At 40.6% G+C, this 16,943-nt stretch overlaps 2 protein-coding genes across 2 annotated transcripts in view; both read right to left on the reverse strand.

Annotated features, from left to right (window-relative positions):
- On the reverse strand, positions 1–15,215 carry LOC307261344 (B2 bradykinin receptor-like). The gene is made up of 2 exons (XM_080041861.1): positions 15,152–15,215; positions 1–1,418 (listed from the first exon to the last, which is right to left on the reverse strand). The coding sequence occupies exon 2, from the start codon at positions 1,398–1,400 to the stop codon at positions 369–371; it is 1,032 nt and encodes a 343-aa protein (XP_079897987.1). The 5' UTR covers positions 1,401–1,418; positions 15,152–15,215; the 3' UTR covers positions 1–368.
- Positions 14,147–16,943, reverse strand: part of LOC307261673 (uncharacterized protein) — a gene marked incomplete at both ends in the record, with an annotated part of 19,272 nt that continues 16,475 nt past the window's right edge. The window contains one exon of the mRNA XM_080042246.1: positions 14,147–14,452. Within this exon, the coding sequence (XP_079898372.1) occupies positions 14,147–14,452 (306 nt within the window). The remainder of the gene's footprint in view (positions 14,453–16,943) is intronic.

Raw genomic sequence — 16,943 nt, forward strand, 5'->3', positions numbered from 1 at the left:
TCTGTTCTCAACACACACTGTGATAAAAGTGCAAACAAGATTTCATGAGAAAGATATAATCTCTGCCACCCTGGATTTCTTCTGGTCTCATCTTGACCACATTTTATCACTGATGATTTTGTTGGGAAGGACCAGGAACAGACTTCAACTCAGTAAGATAGTGTAATAGCATAGGCATATGGAGGAGGATCTACATTTTCAAATGGTGTATATCATGCTTATCAAGTTAACATGCCTTTGTATTTTTGTTTCTTACTTCTCAGTTATTAATAGCCCAATACATTTTTTCAAGTGAAACTTTCATTTTATTTTATATAAAATCACATACAATACCATTTCAATAGACATCTCAATCCTGCAGATCAGCTTTAAATGTTGTCTGAATTAACACTTCTCATCAGGCTTGAGCGTATGGAAGTCATGTATACATGCTCCTCACCTCCACCCTTCCCCTGCCTGAAGAGTTCCTTAACTTTTGTGCGGAAGTTCTTTCCCACAATGACGTATAGGATGGGGTTGAGAACACTGTTGAAGAACGCTATGTAGACGGCAATCGACCTGCAAATGTCTAGGACGGTTTGTAGTCCACACCCTGTCAGGACTTTAGCATCATGGAGCATAGCTAGTATCCTAACAAAATGGAATGGCACCCAGCAGATCACGAATGCCAGGAGGACCGCCAGCACCAGAGTGGTGGCCTTACGCTCCATTTTCTGGCAGTTTAACCCCTCCATTAAGCGGCTACTTACAGCTCGAAGAATCTTGAGAGTGCAGAAGCAAATAATGGGAATGGGGATGATGAAACTGAACATGATTTGCATACCCTCACACAGCATGTTTACAGTGAGGTTTGGGTAATTGAGATAGCATCCAGTAGCATTCCTATCTGGGAAATATTTCATATCCCTGTACACGAACGTGGGGACACTCAAGAGCAATCCCAAACCCCACACTAGCAGACAGCCCAGTTTGGCATATTTTGGCCTTCGCATTCTGCTATGTGACAGCGGATGCACCAGTGCCACATAGCGATCCATGCTAACCAGAACGAGGAAGTAGATGCTGCAGAAGGCGTTCATGACGATACCCTGGTTAACCAGTTGACACAGGGAATGAGAAAATGGCCAGTTATAGTCATTGGCTGTGTTAACAGCCCAGAAGGGCAAACAAGCCATTAGGACAAGGTCAGCAGTAGCCAGATTGCTTAAGTAGATCTCAGCCACAGTGCAGGCCTTCTTGTGGAGGCAGAAAACCATCAGGATAAAGACATTGAACACAATCCCCAGTACAGCGATGAGCAGGATGTACACTGTCAGCACAGTGAGGACCCACTCCTCTGTTTTTTCTTGGGGACACTCATCATCGTCATTTGTGTTGTTTTGGGTTCCGTCTGTAGCCATGGTGCTGAAGGGAGTGTGCTGTTGAGACAAAGTCGATGGTAAACTACTCAACACATTGAAGACAATTTCTTTAATGTCATCAGAGAATAAATAAAACCTGATAATTATTGATTTAGTAAATATTTAAGATTAATTTAGTATATGATGTATGTATATTCTAATGCAAATTGCAGCTTGTATCCCTAGTACAATCCACATTAGAACTGTTTAACCTTTGTTTTAATCTGGTTTCATTTAGTTTTAAGTAATTTCAGTAAACATTATTTGTGTCATTGTTATGCCCCGGTCTAGGGGAACCCAGAGACACAACACAAATACGAAAATGCCCACTCCCCGATCCCAAAACCACCACGCACAGACCTTACGAAAGTAAAAAAGATATACATTTCAGCTGAACAGTAAACAAAAAAGAGCAACAAAGCTTCAGGGTGAGTACTGCCAAAAACCTAATCTGGAAACAAAAAAAACAAGCGAATCCCTAACCTTAACAGGAAATAAACAAATGAAACAAACTCTGGAAAAGAACTGGCCACTCACCCCTACCGGACACAACTGAATATAATAATTAACACATGACAAAATAATAGAAGTGGTTCGGGAAACCGCGAGTGCTGCTGCTGCCAACCATGCCACCGGCTGAGTGAATCCGGCGGAGCCTTTGAATGCCCGGAGGCTGATAGTGAGCCAATCAGCTTCCGCCACTTATGGAGCCAATCACTCGCACCTGCACCTGTATAGAAAAGCTCATTCACACGCAGAGGTCTCACACCCACAAACCACTCATGAAAACCAAAAAGGGAAACAGCAAAGGAAAACAGCAAAGAACATCACAAAACTAACCATATACGACCAGGGTCGTAACACCCCCCTTCCTAAAAATCGGACATTTCCCCCAAAACATTTTCGATTCACTAAGTGAAAGACAGAGCGTCCGCCATACTTATCCTTACCCTTCTTATAATATATAGCTAGATTAAGTCCTGCCCCAGCAAGGACCACCACATCAGCCTCTGGTTAGTGTTCCTCATCTGGACCAGGAAAACTAACGGGTTGTGGTCTATATGGACCTCGACTGGCACCGAGCTGGACCCCGCAACGTTGGAGGGCAAACCGCGGCACGCACAGCAGGGACCAAAGAGACATTTTCCACAGAATCATTTTCAGAACACAGAAAAGAGTCAGATAAATCAACACCATCGAACTTACGCGTCTGCGCGCGTGTCACAGCACAGGCAGGGCAGGGAACACAGAGGATATGTTGACAGCAGCAGGAACAGCAACACTAGGCTCAGCGATGGGGTTTTCAACCACTTCGGGGGTTGCAAAAACTTTTCCCCCTGCAAGATCATTTCCGATAATCAAAGCCACACCGCGCACAGGGAAATTAGCGTGTATCCCAATTTTCACCGGACCCGAGACGAGCGGAGAACGCAAAAACACAGTGTGCAGCGGTACTCGAAGTATACTCATTTGTACGCCCCACACCGGGACATCCGAACCACAGGATGATTTATCTGAGAACGGTAACACATTAGGCTCGTTCGACCTAACTTTCAGCTCGTCTGGAAAGTAGACGAGAGTAGCCGAGTGCAGTCGGGGGAGTGACGAAAATGCCTGACTGAAGCCGGACAGCTCCGAGTCGGAAGTAGCGTCCTTGTTGCGGATGCAGTTCGTTTTCTAGTTTTATTTTGAAGGCCTATTAGAAACATATTCGCAGGAGAGTCACACATGCTACAACCGATTAGAAGCAGAACACAACACAAAGACGAGTAAACACTTTAAAAGCGAGGGGCATTTTCAAAACAAGAAACGAGATATAAGCTAATATCCCCATTCCCCACACATCTTTATCTTTCTTGTTACTTTACTAGAACACCTACTTTTAAGTGATAAAGAATAATTTACAAGAATAATTTACAAATCCAAATAAAGGAGGTTTAGTATTTCTCCCTTCACATAACGAATATGATCGGCCTAAATAAAGAAGGTCTAAGAAAAGATCCCTTATTATTATTGTAGAGATGGATATGATGAACTGTATTATGATGTGTAACAAACAAACTACTTGTTGTAGTTTTGGTCTGGCTTTGCGACACTACATGTAAAATACAATCCCCAGACCATTTAGATCACTTGAAATAAGCCTATGATTTAATCTGAATGGTATAAAAATCACTTCACCAAGATCTTATGTGACTCAAGTTTGTGTTCACTTTTAAATATATCTATACAGGAGAGTTACACATCCAAATTATTTCTATGTCAAGGGTTCAGATCAGTGGAGGTTTAACTCTGATCAAGTACATTTCTGCTTAAATGCATATTGTGGCGGCCTAATGATTAAACATAAATTAAAATCAAAAAGAATGGATCGTAATTTAATTTTGAGCGGTGATGTCAGACTTTTGCCTAACCAATTGGGGAAACGCATCAAAGGCACGAGGTTTAAACTCCCAATTAGCGCTCAGCTCCGCCTGTCAGCAAGACGTTTCCCATCAGACATTTCGCTCCCGCAGCCCGTGGGGAGCAACTGCAGCGACTTGCTCCAGTGTCTGTGTCCGTCTTGATACCGCGGGACTTCAAAGTCTCAAGCAGCCGAGCCGCAGCCAGCCACGGGTGCAAGTGGGACAAAAAGTCTAACCATAATGCAGTGCGCTCAGCAAGACGAGCGTCATAATTGCGCAGGTCTTAGCAAGACGGCGACAGGTCGAACGAGCCTATTGTCTAACAGGAGCGACTGTGTGGCTCCCGTGTCGCGCAGTATAGTGATTGGCACCTGATCCTCCTCCGTTCCTGTCAGCGAGACTAAACCTTTTAGGATGAAAGGCCGGTAAATGTCAGCCACGCAATCGTTTTTATTCTCGTTTATGCCGACAGGTGCCAGAGAAGGGACTGACTGAACCAAACCCACACTTTCGGGGTTGCGCGCGCTCTGCTCTTTCCGACCGAGAACAGGACAGTGAGCAATAACATGGCCCGTCTCACGGCAGTAATAACATTCTGGAATGCCAGGAGACATCAGACTAGCGGGAGATCTTGGAGGTGACGCACTAGAATTTTTCACAGAATTTGAAAACGCCGGTTGCTCACGGCGCGCAGTGGAAAAAGTAACTCGTGCGTCAAGACAAACTCATCGGCGAGCACAGCCGCTTTTGACATCGACTCTACTTTCTGCTCATTTAAATAGACAACAATGTTTTCTGGGAGGCATGTTTTGAGCTCCTCCACCAGGAGTAGACTAACTCGCGGAGCTGAGCAAAATGTGCAACTTTACATGCGGCTAACCATTTATCAAAGAGAATCGTTTTCTCACGGGCGAACTCCACATGAGTTTGCTTGGCAGCTTTCTCACATCCTCTAAACTTCTGTCGGTATGCTTCAGGGACCAATTCGTAAGCTCTTAATACAGTGGTCTTAACAATATCATAATTCAGACTTTCTTCTATGGACAGACTATTGCAAACCTCCTGTGCTTTTCCTATCAATTTACACTGTAGCAACAGGCACCACACTTCAATCGGCCACCCCAATGTTGCTGCGATGCGTTCAAAAGCTTTAAAATACGAGTCAACATCATCCTCTCTGAATTGTGGGACTAAGCGAATTTGCCTGCTAACATCGAACCGCTCAGGCAGAGCAGCATAAGGGAGCGTACTCACGGGGGTGGACGGGCCGGGAGACCTCTCAACCTCCATAGCTCGTATGCGCAAAAGCATGAGCTCGCACTCCTTTGTCTTTGTCTGTAGCTCCACCTCTCTTAGGCGGAGCGCCACCCTGAGATCCCCCGTCTCAAGCCCAGCCTGTATCACCGGTATATGATCTGTGCTATACATCGGGGCGGCAGCAGAAACCTCGGCCCCTAACACCATAGACATAATAAAGGATGTCTTTATTATGTCTATGCCTAACACCGCCTCGTTGCTGAACGCTAGTGAGGCCATGGCAGCACCTGCTCCCATCTCCCCGACTAACACATCAGGTGCACCATCCGTTTTAGGCTCTTTATCACCACCCCCTACCACCAGCTGCTCCACCAAAAGCTGTTTAAGCTCCTCTTTTTTAGCATTTCTTGGAATAGCTACGTCATAGAAATTGGCAATCAAAACTAGCTCTGCTTTTGTGCATCGCTCCAATTTATCCACCGTCGGCTCCAGCGCAAATCTGTCCATATCAAACGACATCTTGTGAGAAACTGCCAACCAAAAACAAGCGACGGATTACTGCTCTGCAAGCACAACAAAAAAGTACTTTGCAAAGACCGGACGAGAGCCCCCAATTTATGTTATGCCCCGGTCTAGGGGAACCCAGAGACACAACACAAATACGAAAATGCCCACTCCCCGATCCCCAAACCACCACGTACAGACCTTACGAAAGTAAAATAGATATACATTTATTTCAGCTGAACAGTAAACAAAAAAGAGCAACAAAGCTTCAGGGTGAGTACTGCCAAAAACCTAATCTGGAAACAAAAAAAACAAGCGAATCCCTAACCTTAACAGGAAATAAACAAATGAAACAAACTCTGGAAAAGAACTGGCCACTCACCCCTACCGGACACAACTGAATATAATAATTAACACATGACAAAATAATAGAAGTGGTTCTGGAAACCGCGAGTGCTGCCTCTGCAAGCACAACAACTAACCATATACGGCCAGGGTCGTAACATTCATATGTTGAGAGCAACCATTTTTACCCCAATGTAAAATAATAATTAACCCGCCATCTTTCATATTTCCAAAATGTCTAAATTATTTGTTTTTCAATACATAAGTGGAGAGGGACCTTAGTCTTATGAGCCTCTGTCAATACAAAGACTGAATCAATGTTCAGGGCTGCCAAGTTTCACCAAAAGTTTGGAGTGAGGTTGTTTGGCCGAGGGACCCAAAACCGTGTCCTCTCTCCCACCCAATATTTTTTGCTTGTGTCCTGTGAGTTTATATATTGTTCATAATAAATCAGAAATAAAGACAATTGGAAAATGTGATAAAACATCAAAAATCTTATTAAAATAAACTAATTCATGGGTAACACTTTACAATAAGGTACACAAAAAAAGAGTAGTTACCCTTTTAAAAAGGCTAGTTACCCTTTTGAAAAGAGTAGTTACCCTTTTCAAAAAGAGTAGTTACACTTTTCAAAAAGAGTAGTTACCCTTTTTGAAAAGAGTAGTTACCCTTTTTGAAAAGAGTAGTTACCCTTTTCAAAAAGAGTAGTTACACTTTTGAAAAGAGTAGTTACCCTTTTGAAAAGAGTAGTTACCCTTTTCAAAAAGAGTAGTTACACTTTTCAAAAAGAGTAGTTACCCTTTTTGAAAAGAGTAGTTACCCTTTTCAAAAAGAGTAGTTACACTTTTGAAAAGAGTAGTTACACTTTTGAAAAGAGTAGTTACCCTTTTCAAAAAGAGTAGTTACACTTTTGAAAAGAGTAGTTACACTTTTGAAAAGAGTAGTTACACTTTTCAAAAAGAGTAGTTACCCTTTTGAAAAGAGTAGTTACCCTTTTCGAAAAGAGTAGTTACCCTTTTCGAAAAGAGTAGTTACCCTTTTTGAAAAGAGTAGTTACCCTTTTGAAAAGAGTAGTTACCCTTTTCGAAAAGAGTAGTTACCCTTTTTGAAAAGAGTAGTTACCCTTTTCAAAAAGAGTAGTTACACTTTTGAAAAGAGTAGTTACCCTTTTGAAAAGAGTAGTTACCCTTTTCAAAAAGAGTAGTTACACTTTTCAAAAAGAGTAGTTACCCTTTTTGAAAAGAGTAGTTACCCTTTTTGAAAAGAGTAGTTACCCTTTTCAAAAAGAGTAGTTACACTTTTGAAAAGAGTAGTTACCCTTTTGAAAAGAGTAGTTACCCTTTTCAAAAAGAGTAGTTACACTTTTGAAAAGAGTAGTTACCCTTTTCAAAAAGAGTAGTTACACTTTTGAAAAGAGTAGTTACACTTTTGAAAAGAGTAGTTATACTTTTCAAAAAGAGTAGTTACCCTTTTTGAAAAGAGTAGTTACACTTTTCGAAAAGAGTAGTTACACTTTTGAAAAGAGTAGTTACCCTTTTGAAAAGAGTAGTTACCCTTTTCGAAAAGAGTAGTTACCCTTTTCGAAAAGAGTAGTTACCCTTTTTGAAAAGAGTAGTTACCCTTTTCAAAAAGAGTAGTTACACTTTTGAAAAGAGTAGTTACCCTTTTGAAAAGAGTAGTTACCCTTTTCAAAAAGAGTAGTTACACTTTTCAAAAAGAGTAGTTACCCTTTTTGAAAAGAGTAGTTACCCTTTTTGAAAAGAGTAGTTACCCTTTTCAAAAAGAGTAGTTACACTTTTGAAAAGAGTAGGCTAGTTACCCTTTTGAAAAGAGTAGTTACCCTTTTCGAAAAGAGTAGTTACCCTTTTTGAAAAGAGTAGTTACCCTTTTTGAAAAGAGTAGTTACCCTTTTCGAAAAGAGTAGTTACACTTTTGAAAAGAGTAGTTACCCTTTTGAAAAGAGTAGTTACCCTTTTCAAAAAGAGTAGTTACCCTTTTGAAAAGAGTAGTTACCCTTTTCAAAAAGAGTAGTTACCCTTTTGGACTAAGTGAAATTTGCCTAAGTCGAGAGTTTGAGAATGCTTTTCCTCTAATAACTTTCAAAATGTTCAACTTTTTCAGGAGTTTGAAATTACCTCCTCTGGAATGGGCCCCAGGACCCCGAAAATATGAAAATATATGAAAATATGTATGTGGATCTGAAATGTTATTTTCCAAAAATGACTCCACAGCCCCATTCTAAGTGGATGGAGAAAATTCAAAAACTTACCTTTTCAAAAGGGTAACTAACCTTTTCAAAAGGGTAACTACTCTTTTTCAAAAGGGTAACTAACCTTTTCAAAAGGGTAACTACTCTTTTTCAAAAGGGTAACTACTCTTTTTCAAAAGGGTAACTAACCTTTTCAAAAGGGTAACTAACCTTTTTAAAAGGGTAACTACTCTTTTCAAAAAGGGTAACTACTCTTTTTGAAAAGGGTAACTACTCTTTTCAAAAGGGTAACTACTCTTTTCAAAAGTGTAACTACTCTTTTCAAAAAGGGTAACTACTCTTTTCGAAAAGGGTAACTACTCTTTTTGAAAAAGGTAACTACTCTTTTCAAAAGTGTAACTACTCTTTTTGAAAAGTGTAACTACTCTTTTCAAAAGGGTAACTACTCTTTTCAAAAGGGTAACTACTCTTTTCAAAAAGGGTAACTACTCTTTTTGAAAAGGGTAACTACTCTTTTCAAAAGTGTAACTACTCTTTTTGAAAAGGGTAACTACTCTTTTCAAAAGAGTAACTACTCTTTTCAAAAGGGTAACTACTCTTTTCAAAAAGGGTAACTACTCTTTTTGAAAAGGGTAACTAACCTTTTCAAAAGGGTAACTACTCTTTTCAAAAGGGTAACTACTCTTTTTGAAAAGGGTAACTACTCTTTTCAAAAGGGTAACTACTCTTTTCAAAAAGGGTAACTACTCTTTTCAAAAGTGTAACTACTCTTTTCAAAAAGAGTAGTTACCCTTTTGAAAAGGTTAGTTACCCTTTTGAACTAAGTGAAATTTGCCTAAGTCGAGAGTTTGAGAATGCTTTTCCTCTAATAACTTTCAAAATGTTCAACTTTTTCAGGAGTTTGAAATTACCTCCTCTGGAATGTGCCCCAGGACCCCGAAAATATGAAAATATATGAAAATATGTATGTGGGTCTGAAATGTTATTTTCCAAAAATGACTCCACAGCCCCATTCTAAGGGTGTATTCACACATGCTGTGTTTAGTTCGGTTGAAACGAACTCAGGTGCACTTCCACCTTCGGTGCGCATCTTTCAGACAGGTGTGAATACAGCAATCGCACTCGGGGGCGGACCAAACAAACGCTCCGAGACCCAGCTGAAGAGGTAGTCTCGATGCGCTTCAAAACGCACTCTGCTGCAGTTCGTTTGTGGTGTGAATTTGGCCGGACTCGATCCGACCCAATTGCAGGAAGCACTGCGCCTTTTCTTTCTTTTCTTTTTTAATAAATCGCCATCAGCTTCACATTATGGGAAAGTGTTGTTGTCGCCATTGTTAGGAAGATTAGTTGTGGTTTGACCGGGAGCCCCGAGCGAAAATATTACATTTGATAATGATGCGTGCGGATCAGCGATCAGATGGAGAGGAGCGTCTCCCGTAGCCTACAGTGCCAACAGGTTCACGCTGCGCTTTGCATGAAGTGTGTGTTTTTATTGTTCTTCCCAACGGGACCGTCAATACTGTCCCCGTGTCAGTTTGGTGCTGAACTGCGCCGAACTGACACCCAGCTGATACACAGCTTAATCAGCTGTGTTTCAGTTTGAGCCTATTCTTCACGCGAGTCGCGCGTCCAGCAGCAAAAATACAGTAAAAATTATGTTTCACATCGTAGGCTAGAAGCCACATAACGTGGCATTGTCATAGGGCTACATATTATAAACATATGAAACAACAATAATTAGATTTTTTTCTTCTTTATTTATAGGCTAGATGTAGGCATTTTTATTATTTTTAACTCCATATTATATCAATGATAAATTCGCAGTTTTTACTTCGTTCTTCCTGCTTCTCTCCACCCCAGAATGTCTGTCCAATGAATGAATGACCTTAGATCACGTGTGGTTTTGCTTCGTAATGCTGGTTCACTTGCAAAAGGGGCAATATGAAACTGGACCACACCAAAAAAAAAAATCCAAATTCTATTTGGTCTGGACCAAAGCAAGTGAACTAACGGACTTTCCATGTGTGAATACACCCTAAGTGGATGGAGAAAATTCAAAAACGTACCTTTTCAAAAGGGTAACTAACCTTTTCAAAAGGGTAACTACTCTTTTTCAAAAGGGTAACTACTCTTTTTCAAAAGGGTAACTAACCTTTTCAAAAGGGTAACTAACCTTTTTAAAAGGGTAACTACTCTTTTCAAAAAGGGTAACTACTCTTTTTGAAAAGGGTAACTACTCTTTTCAAAAGGGTAACTACTCTTTTTGAAAAGGGTAACTACTCTTTTCAAAAGGGTAACTACTCTTTTCAAAAGTGTAACTACTCTTTTTGAAAAGGGTAACTACTCTTTTCAAAAAGGGTAACTACTCTTTTCGAAAAGGGTAACTACTCTTTTCAAAAGGGTAACTACTTTTTTCAAAAGTGTAACTACTCTTTTTGAAAAGGGTAACTACTCTTTTCAAAAAGGGTAACTACTCTTTTTGAAAAGTGTAACTACTCTTTTTGAAAAGGGTAACTACTCTTTTCAAAAGGGTAACTACTCTTTTCAAAAGTGTAACTACTCTTTTTGAAAAGGGTAACTACTCTTTTCAAAAAGGGTAACTACTCTTTTCGAAAAGGGTAACTACTCTTTTCGAAAAGGGTAACTACTCTTTTCAAAAGGGTAACTACTCTTTTCAAAAGTGTAACTACTCTTTTTGAAAAGGGTAACTACTCTTTTCAAAAAGGGTAACTACTCTTTTTGAAAAGTGTAACTACTCTTTTTGAAAAGGGTAACTACTCTTTTCAAAAGTGTAACTACTCTTTTTGAAAAGGGTAACTACTCTTTTCAAAAAGGGTAACTACTCTTTTTGAAAAGTGTAACTACTCTTTTTGAAAAGGGTAACTACTCTTTTCAAAAGAGTAACTACTCTTTTCAAAAGTGTAACTACTCTTTTTGAAAAGGGTAACTACTCTTTTCAAAAAGGGTAACTACTCTTTTCGAAAAGGGTAACTACTCTTTTTGAAAAGGGTAACTACTCTTTTCAAAAGGGTAACTACTCTTTTCAAAAGGGTAACTACTCTTTTCAAAAGTGTAACTACTCTTTTTGAAAAGGGTAACTACTCTTTTCAAAAGGGTAACTACTCTTTTCAAAAGGGTAACTACTCTTTTCAAAAGTGTAACTACTCTTTTCAAAAAGGGTAACTACTCTTTTCGAAAAGGGTAACTACTCTTTTCGAAAAGGGTAACTACTCTTTTCAAAAGGGTAACTACTCTTTTCAAAAGTGTAACTACTCTTTTTGAAAAGGGTAACTACTCTTTTCAAAAAGGGTAACTACTCTTTTTGAAAAGTGTAACTACTCTTTTTGAAAAGGGTAACTACTCTTTTCAAAAGTGTAACTACTCTTTTCAAAAGTGTAACTACTCTTTTTGAAAAGGGTAACTACTCTTTTCAAAAAGGGTAACTACTCTTTTTGAAAAGTGTAACTACTCTTTTTGAAAAGGGTAACTACTCTTTTCAAAAGAGTAACTACTCTTTTCAAAAGTGTAACTACTCTTTTTGAAAAGGGTAACTACTCTTTTCAAAAAGGGTAACTACTCTTTTCAAAAAGGGTAACTACTCTTTTTGAAAAGTGTAACTACTCTTTTTGAAAAGGGTAACTACTCTTTTCAAAAGGGTAACTAGCCTTTTTAAAAGGGTAACTACTCTTTTTTTGTGTACCTTATTGTAAAGTGTTACCAATTCATGAATTGCAAAGTCGTAGGACAGGTTTTAATTAAACATTGGGTGTGGACACATTATAAGTGGGGGTCTGCCCCCCCCCCCCAGAAAATTTTGAGCATTAAACACTTAATTTCCTGCATTCTGGTGAATTTTTATGAAGCAATGTGTGCCTTTTCTGCATTAATTTTTATGTAAAGTAAAAGAGAACATTCACGGTTTCGCTGACACAAATGTTATTGAATAGCATTCAATTCATGTGTAGTGCTTTCAAATATCTCCTGTAGCCTATTGTTAAAACATTTGGTTAAACTGTAATAAAGGTAATTATTCTATATCATGTCTACTATTGAGTATGGTATTTTACTAGCAGCATTAGGCTTTATTCAAAGAAAAGAAAATTAGGGTACAGTTCAACACCAATGCAAACTACTAGGCTAAAATAAAACATCTGGGTTACTTGGTACCTCCTCTTAGGCTACCTTGATTTGTGTTATGAAAAGTGCTATAAATGTGCAATACATAGGCTACAGTTCATTACACAGAAGAATAAAAGCATTTTTATTGGCGGATGAGCCATTTGTTACTTTGCAAACCTAATTTTCAAACTAAATTACCAAAAAACAATATACAAAAAGATCTAAAGATCTTCTGAATTTACTTGAGTGAAATTGAAGGGTTAATATGTTTGATGCACGCGCGCTCACAGGCTATCAACACACACCTCGGAAGAGAAGGTGCAGGTAGGGGGCTCGCCTCCCGCTTCGAATGCACAGTGCACATCAAAGCATAACGTTAATGCGCGTTCAGAAAGAGGAAGTCACGGCACTCATGTCAGTTAGCTTTTCAAAATAAGAATTTGAAAATAAAAGTCCCGCAAAACATATGTTATTTTGGGGATTAATTTCTCCGCGTGAGAAATTTGAGGTGTGGCGTGTGAGAGTGTGAACGGGTTGATTTGCGTGTGTCTCACGGCCAAAGAGTGAGACTTGGCAGCTATGATGTTATTCCAATTTACACTCCCAATAAGTTCATACTTTGAATGGTGTTAACATGTGGTTCATGCTATGCTTATACTTGCATGTGAAAGGAGGAGAAAACATGCATGGTTTGCTGATTTGTTTTTGTCTCCTTTAAAGTGACTGACAGATTTCCCAAAACCCTTGTGGTGACATGTTTCAATAAAAGTCTCAGATGGATATCTTGGCTGGTTCAGGTAGTTGGAGTGTGCACTTAATAATTACCATCACGTTCTTTCGCTTGTGATTCTCCATTTATTAACTCCAAACAACCTGTGCTGCGTGTTGATGCTGCTGAGCTCTTATCACTACCTGTGTGCACCATGCGCCACCAAGTGTTTAAACCAAATATTACATAATATACATCATTGACATGGCCGTAACACCCCTGTGTGTGTGTGTGTTTGTGTGTGTGTTTGTGTGTGTGTGTGTGTGTGTGTGTGTGTGTGTGTGTGTGGGGGGGGGGGGGGGGGGGGGGGGGCAGTTGTCGCAGCAGTCATTGGGGACAAATTGATTGAAACATTTGGAATGATAGACCTGTGAGATAAGACAAAAAGTTTAACTTCAGGGTAAAAATTACCCCAGACGGTAGGATAAGGGTTTAACACTTCACTCTTGTTTTATTGTATTAACATTGTATACAAAATACAATGTTAATAAAACTAGTCTTACTGTGTACTCAGACTAAAACAGCTTGTGAGTGCGCCGTTACATCCTAACATCCTGCACTAACATGTTGAGATATATAAAATAATGGCAGAGGTGCAGTTGACATATTTGAATAATAAAAGCACTGGGTTTTATTGGAGCAGGTTGGTCCTGAATGCCATGTCTAGATTTGACACTTGTTTGAGATTTGTGTTGAAAGAAAGAATGTTTTTGCAAAGACTTGATTCACAGACAGTGTTATAAAGCATTATTGCCTATTGAACATTGTTAAGTTGTTAATGGCCGTACAACCCCAATTCCGAAAAAGTTGGGAGGTTATGAAAAATGTTTCAAACAGAATGTGATCATTTGTGAATCCTTTTTCACATACAATCAAGTTGAAAACAATACAAAAGGCAATATATTTTACAATTTCTATTTCATTGTTTTTTTCTTAAATATATGCTTATACTTAATTTAATGCCAGCAACAAATTTCAAAAAAGTTGGGACAAGGGAATTAAAAGATTGGAAAAGCTCTGAAAGAAAAAAAATACTTGTTTGAAACATCATACACATAAACATGTTAACTGGTAACAGATGGATATAAAAGAGGCAACACGTAAAGTTCAGTCTTCACAAGCAGTAATGTGGTGAGGCTCACCACTTTGGGAAGAACTGCAGAGGAAAACAGTCCAATAGATTTTGTTGGGAAGGACCAGGAACAGACTTCAACTCAGTAAGATAGTGTGATAGCATAGGCATATGGAGGAGGATCTGAATTTTCAAATGGCGTATATAATGCGCCTTCCCCTGTCTGAAGAGTTCCTTTACTTTTGTGCGGAAGTTCTTTCCCACAATGACGTGGTATAGAATAGGGTTGAGAACATTGTTGAAGAACGCTATGTAGACGGCAATCGACCTGCAAATGTCTAGGACGGTTTGTAGTCCACACCCTGTCACACCCTTTAAAAACAACATTCCTGCAAAGAATTTAAGGATTTCACCATCTACAGTCCATAATTTAATTCAAATATTTAGATAATCCGGAGAAATCTCTACACGGGGCAAGGTCAGAAAATGAAAATGTAATACCCCTGACCTCAGGTGACACTGCATTAAAAAAGTGCATGATTTCATAAAGGATATTCCTACATGGGCCATGGAACAGTTCAGGAAACCGTTGACGGTAAACAGAGTGTGTTGCTACACCCACAAATGATGAATTTAATGCTGAAAAACAGGTTTTGGAGCAACATGCTACCATCCAGGCAATGTCTAGTTCAGGGACATCCCTTCTTATTCAAGTAAGACAATACTGAGCCACATTCTGCACTACACTGGCCTGTCTGCAGTCCACATCTGTCTCCGATTGAAAACATGTGGTGCATTATGAAGCACAAAATATCACAATGGAGACCCTGGAATGTTGCATTTGAAGTTGTTTTTCAAGCAAGAATGGGAAATAATTTTGCTTTCAAAATGTCAACAATTAATGTCCTCAGTTCCCAAACGCTTACTCAGTGTTGTTAAAAGACAGGGTGTTGTAACACAGCGGTAAACATGCCCCTGTCCTAACTTTTTTGAAACGTGTTGCAGGCACACCATTTAAAATGTGTGTATATTTACAAAAAACAATACAGTTTATCAGTTTAAACACAGTACCTTGCAGTTAGAAGAGTTATTCCTCCTGTTCCTGTTCGGATGTAAAAATGTCTGATATCCTCCTCTGTCCGTCACTGCATTTCTTATGCATAATGTAAACTTGATAGTCAAGTGTTGTCATAGACTAATTGGAATGTGAGAGGGCGTGCTGTATTGCTCTAACTTCCCCCTTTAGTTTTTCCCCCCATGGTAGCATTGCATACACAGCTGTTTGTTTACAGTTGACTTTGTATCTGCATTTTGCACAACAAGATTGTATTTTTTACACATTTGACCTGCATGTGGAAGTTTCTAAACAAAGTTGCTATTTTTTCTGCCCGCTCTTATTATAAATACCAAACTGTTATAATGGAAGAACAATTATCATCATCATCATCATCATCATCATCATCATCTTCAACCGCTTATCCGAAATCCGGTCGCGGGGGCAGCAGCTTGAGCAGGGAGCCCCAAACTTCTCTTTCCCGGGCCACATCAACCAGCTCTGACTGGGGGATCCCGAGGCGTTCCCAGGCCAGCGTGGAGACATAATCTCTCCACCTAGTCCTGGGTCTTCCCCGAGGCCTCCTTCCAGCTGGACGCTCCTGGAACACCTCCCTAGGGAGGCGCCCTGGGGGCATCCTTACCAGATGCCCGAACCACCTCAACTGGCTCCTTTCAATGCAAAGGAGTAGCGGCTCTGCCCCGAGTTCCTCACGAATGACTGAGCTTCTCACCCTATCTCTAAGGGAGACGCCAGCCACCCTCCTGAGAAAGCCCATTTTGGCCGCTTGTACCCGCGATCTCGTTCTTTCGGTCATTACCCAGCCTTCATGACCATAGGTGAGGGTAGGAACAAAGATCGACCGGTAGATCGAAAGCTTTGCCTTACGACTCAGCTCTCTTTTCGTCACAACAGTGCGGTAAAGCGAGTGCAAAACCGCCCCTGCTGCTCCGATTTTCCGGCCAATCTCACGCTCCATTGTTCCCTCACTCGCAAACAAGACCCCGAGGTACTTGAACTCCTTCACTTGGGGTAAGGACTCATTCCCTACCTGTAGTAGACAATCCATCGGTTTCCTGCTGAGCACCATGGCCTCAGATTTAGAGGTGCTGATCCTCATCCCAACCGCTTCACACTCGGCTGCTAACCGATCCAATGACTGAATGCTGAAGGTCACAGGCCGATGATGCCATCAGAACCACATCATCCACAAACAGCAGAGATGAGATCCTCAGCCCACCAAACTGCAACCCTTCCCCACCACGACTACGCCTTGATATCCTGTCCATGAATATTACAAACAGGATTGGTGATAAAGCGCAGCCCTGGCGGAGGCCAACCCCCACCGGAAACGGGTCCGACTTACTACCGAGAACCCGGACACAGCTCTTGCTTTGAGTGTACAGAGATTGGATGGCCCTGAGAAGGGACCCCCTCACCCCATACTCCCGCAGCACCCCCCACAGTATCTCCCGGGGAACCCGGTCATAAGCCTTCTCTAGATCTACAAAACACATGTAGACTGGATGAGCAAACTCCCAAGCTCCCTCTAGGATCCTTGCGAGAGTGAAGAGCTGGTCCGTTGTTCCACGGCCAGGACGGAATCCGCATTGTTCCTCTTCAATCTGAGGTTCGACTATCGGCCGAACCCTCTTTTCCAGCTCCTTGGAGTAGACTTTGCCGGGGAGGCTGAGAAGTGTGATACCCCGGTAGTTGGCACACACTCTCTGGTCCCCCTTTTTGAAAATAGGAACCACCACCCCGGTCTGCCACTCCTTTGGCACTGTACCCGACTTCCACGCAATGTTG

This window comes from Ammodytes marinus (genome assembly GCF_949987685.1).
Source record: "Ammodytes marinus genome assembly, chromosome: 15".
NCBI classification, from domain to species: Eukaryota; Metazoa; Chordata; class Actinopteri; order Uranoscopiformes; family Ammodytidae; genus Ammodytes; species Ammodytes marinus.

Excerpts from the sequence above, each read along its gene's own strand:
- LOC307261344 (XM_080041861.1), bottom strand. The coding sequence starts at position 1,400 with ATGGCTACAGACGGAACCCAAAACAACACAAATGACGATGATGAGTGT.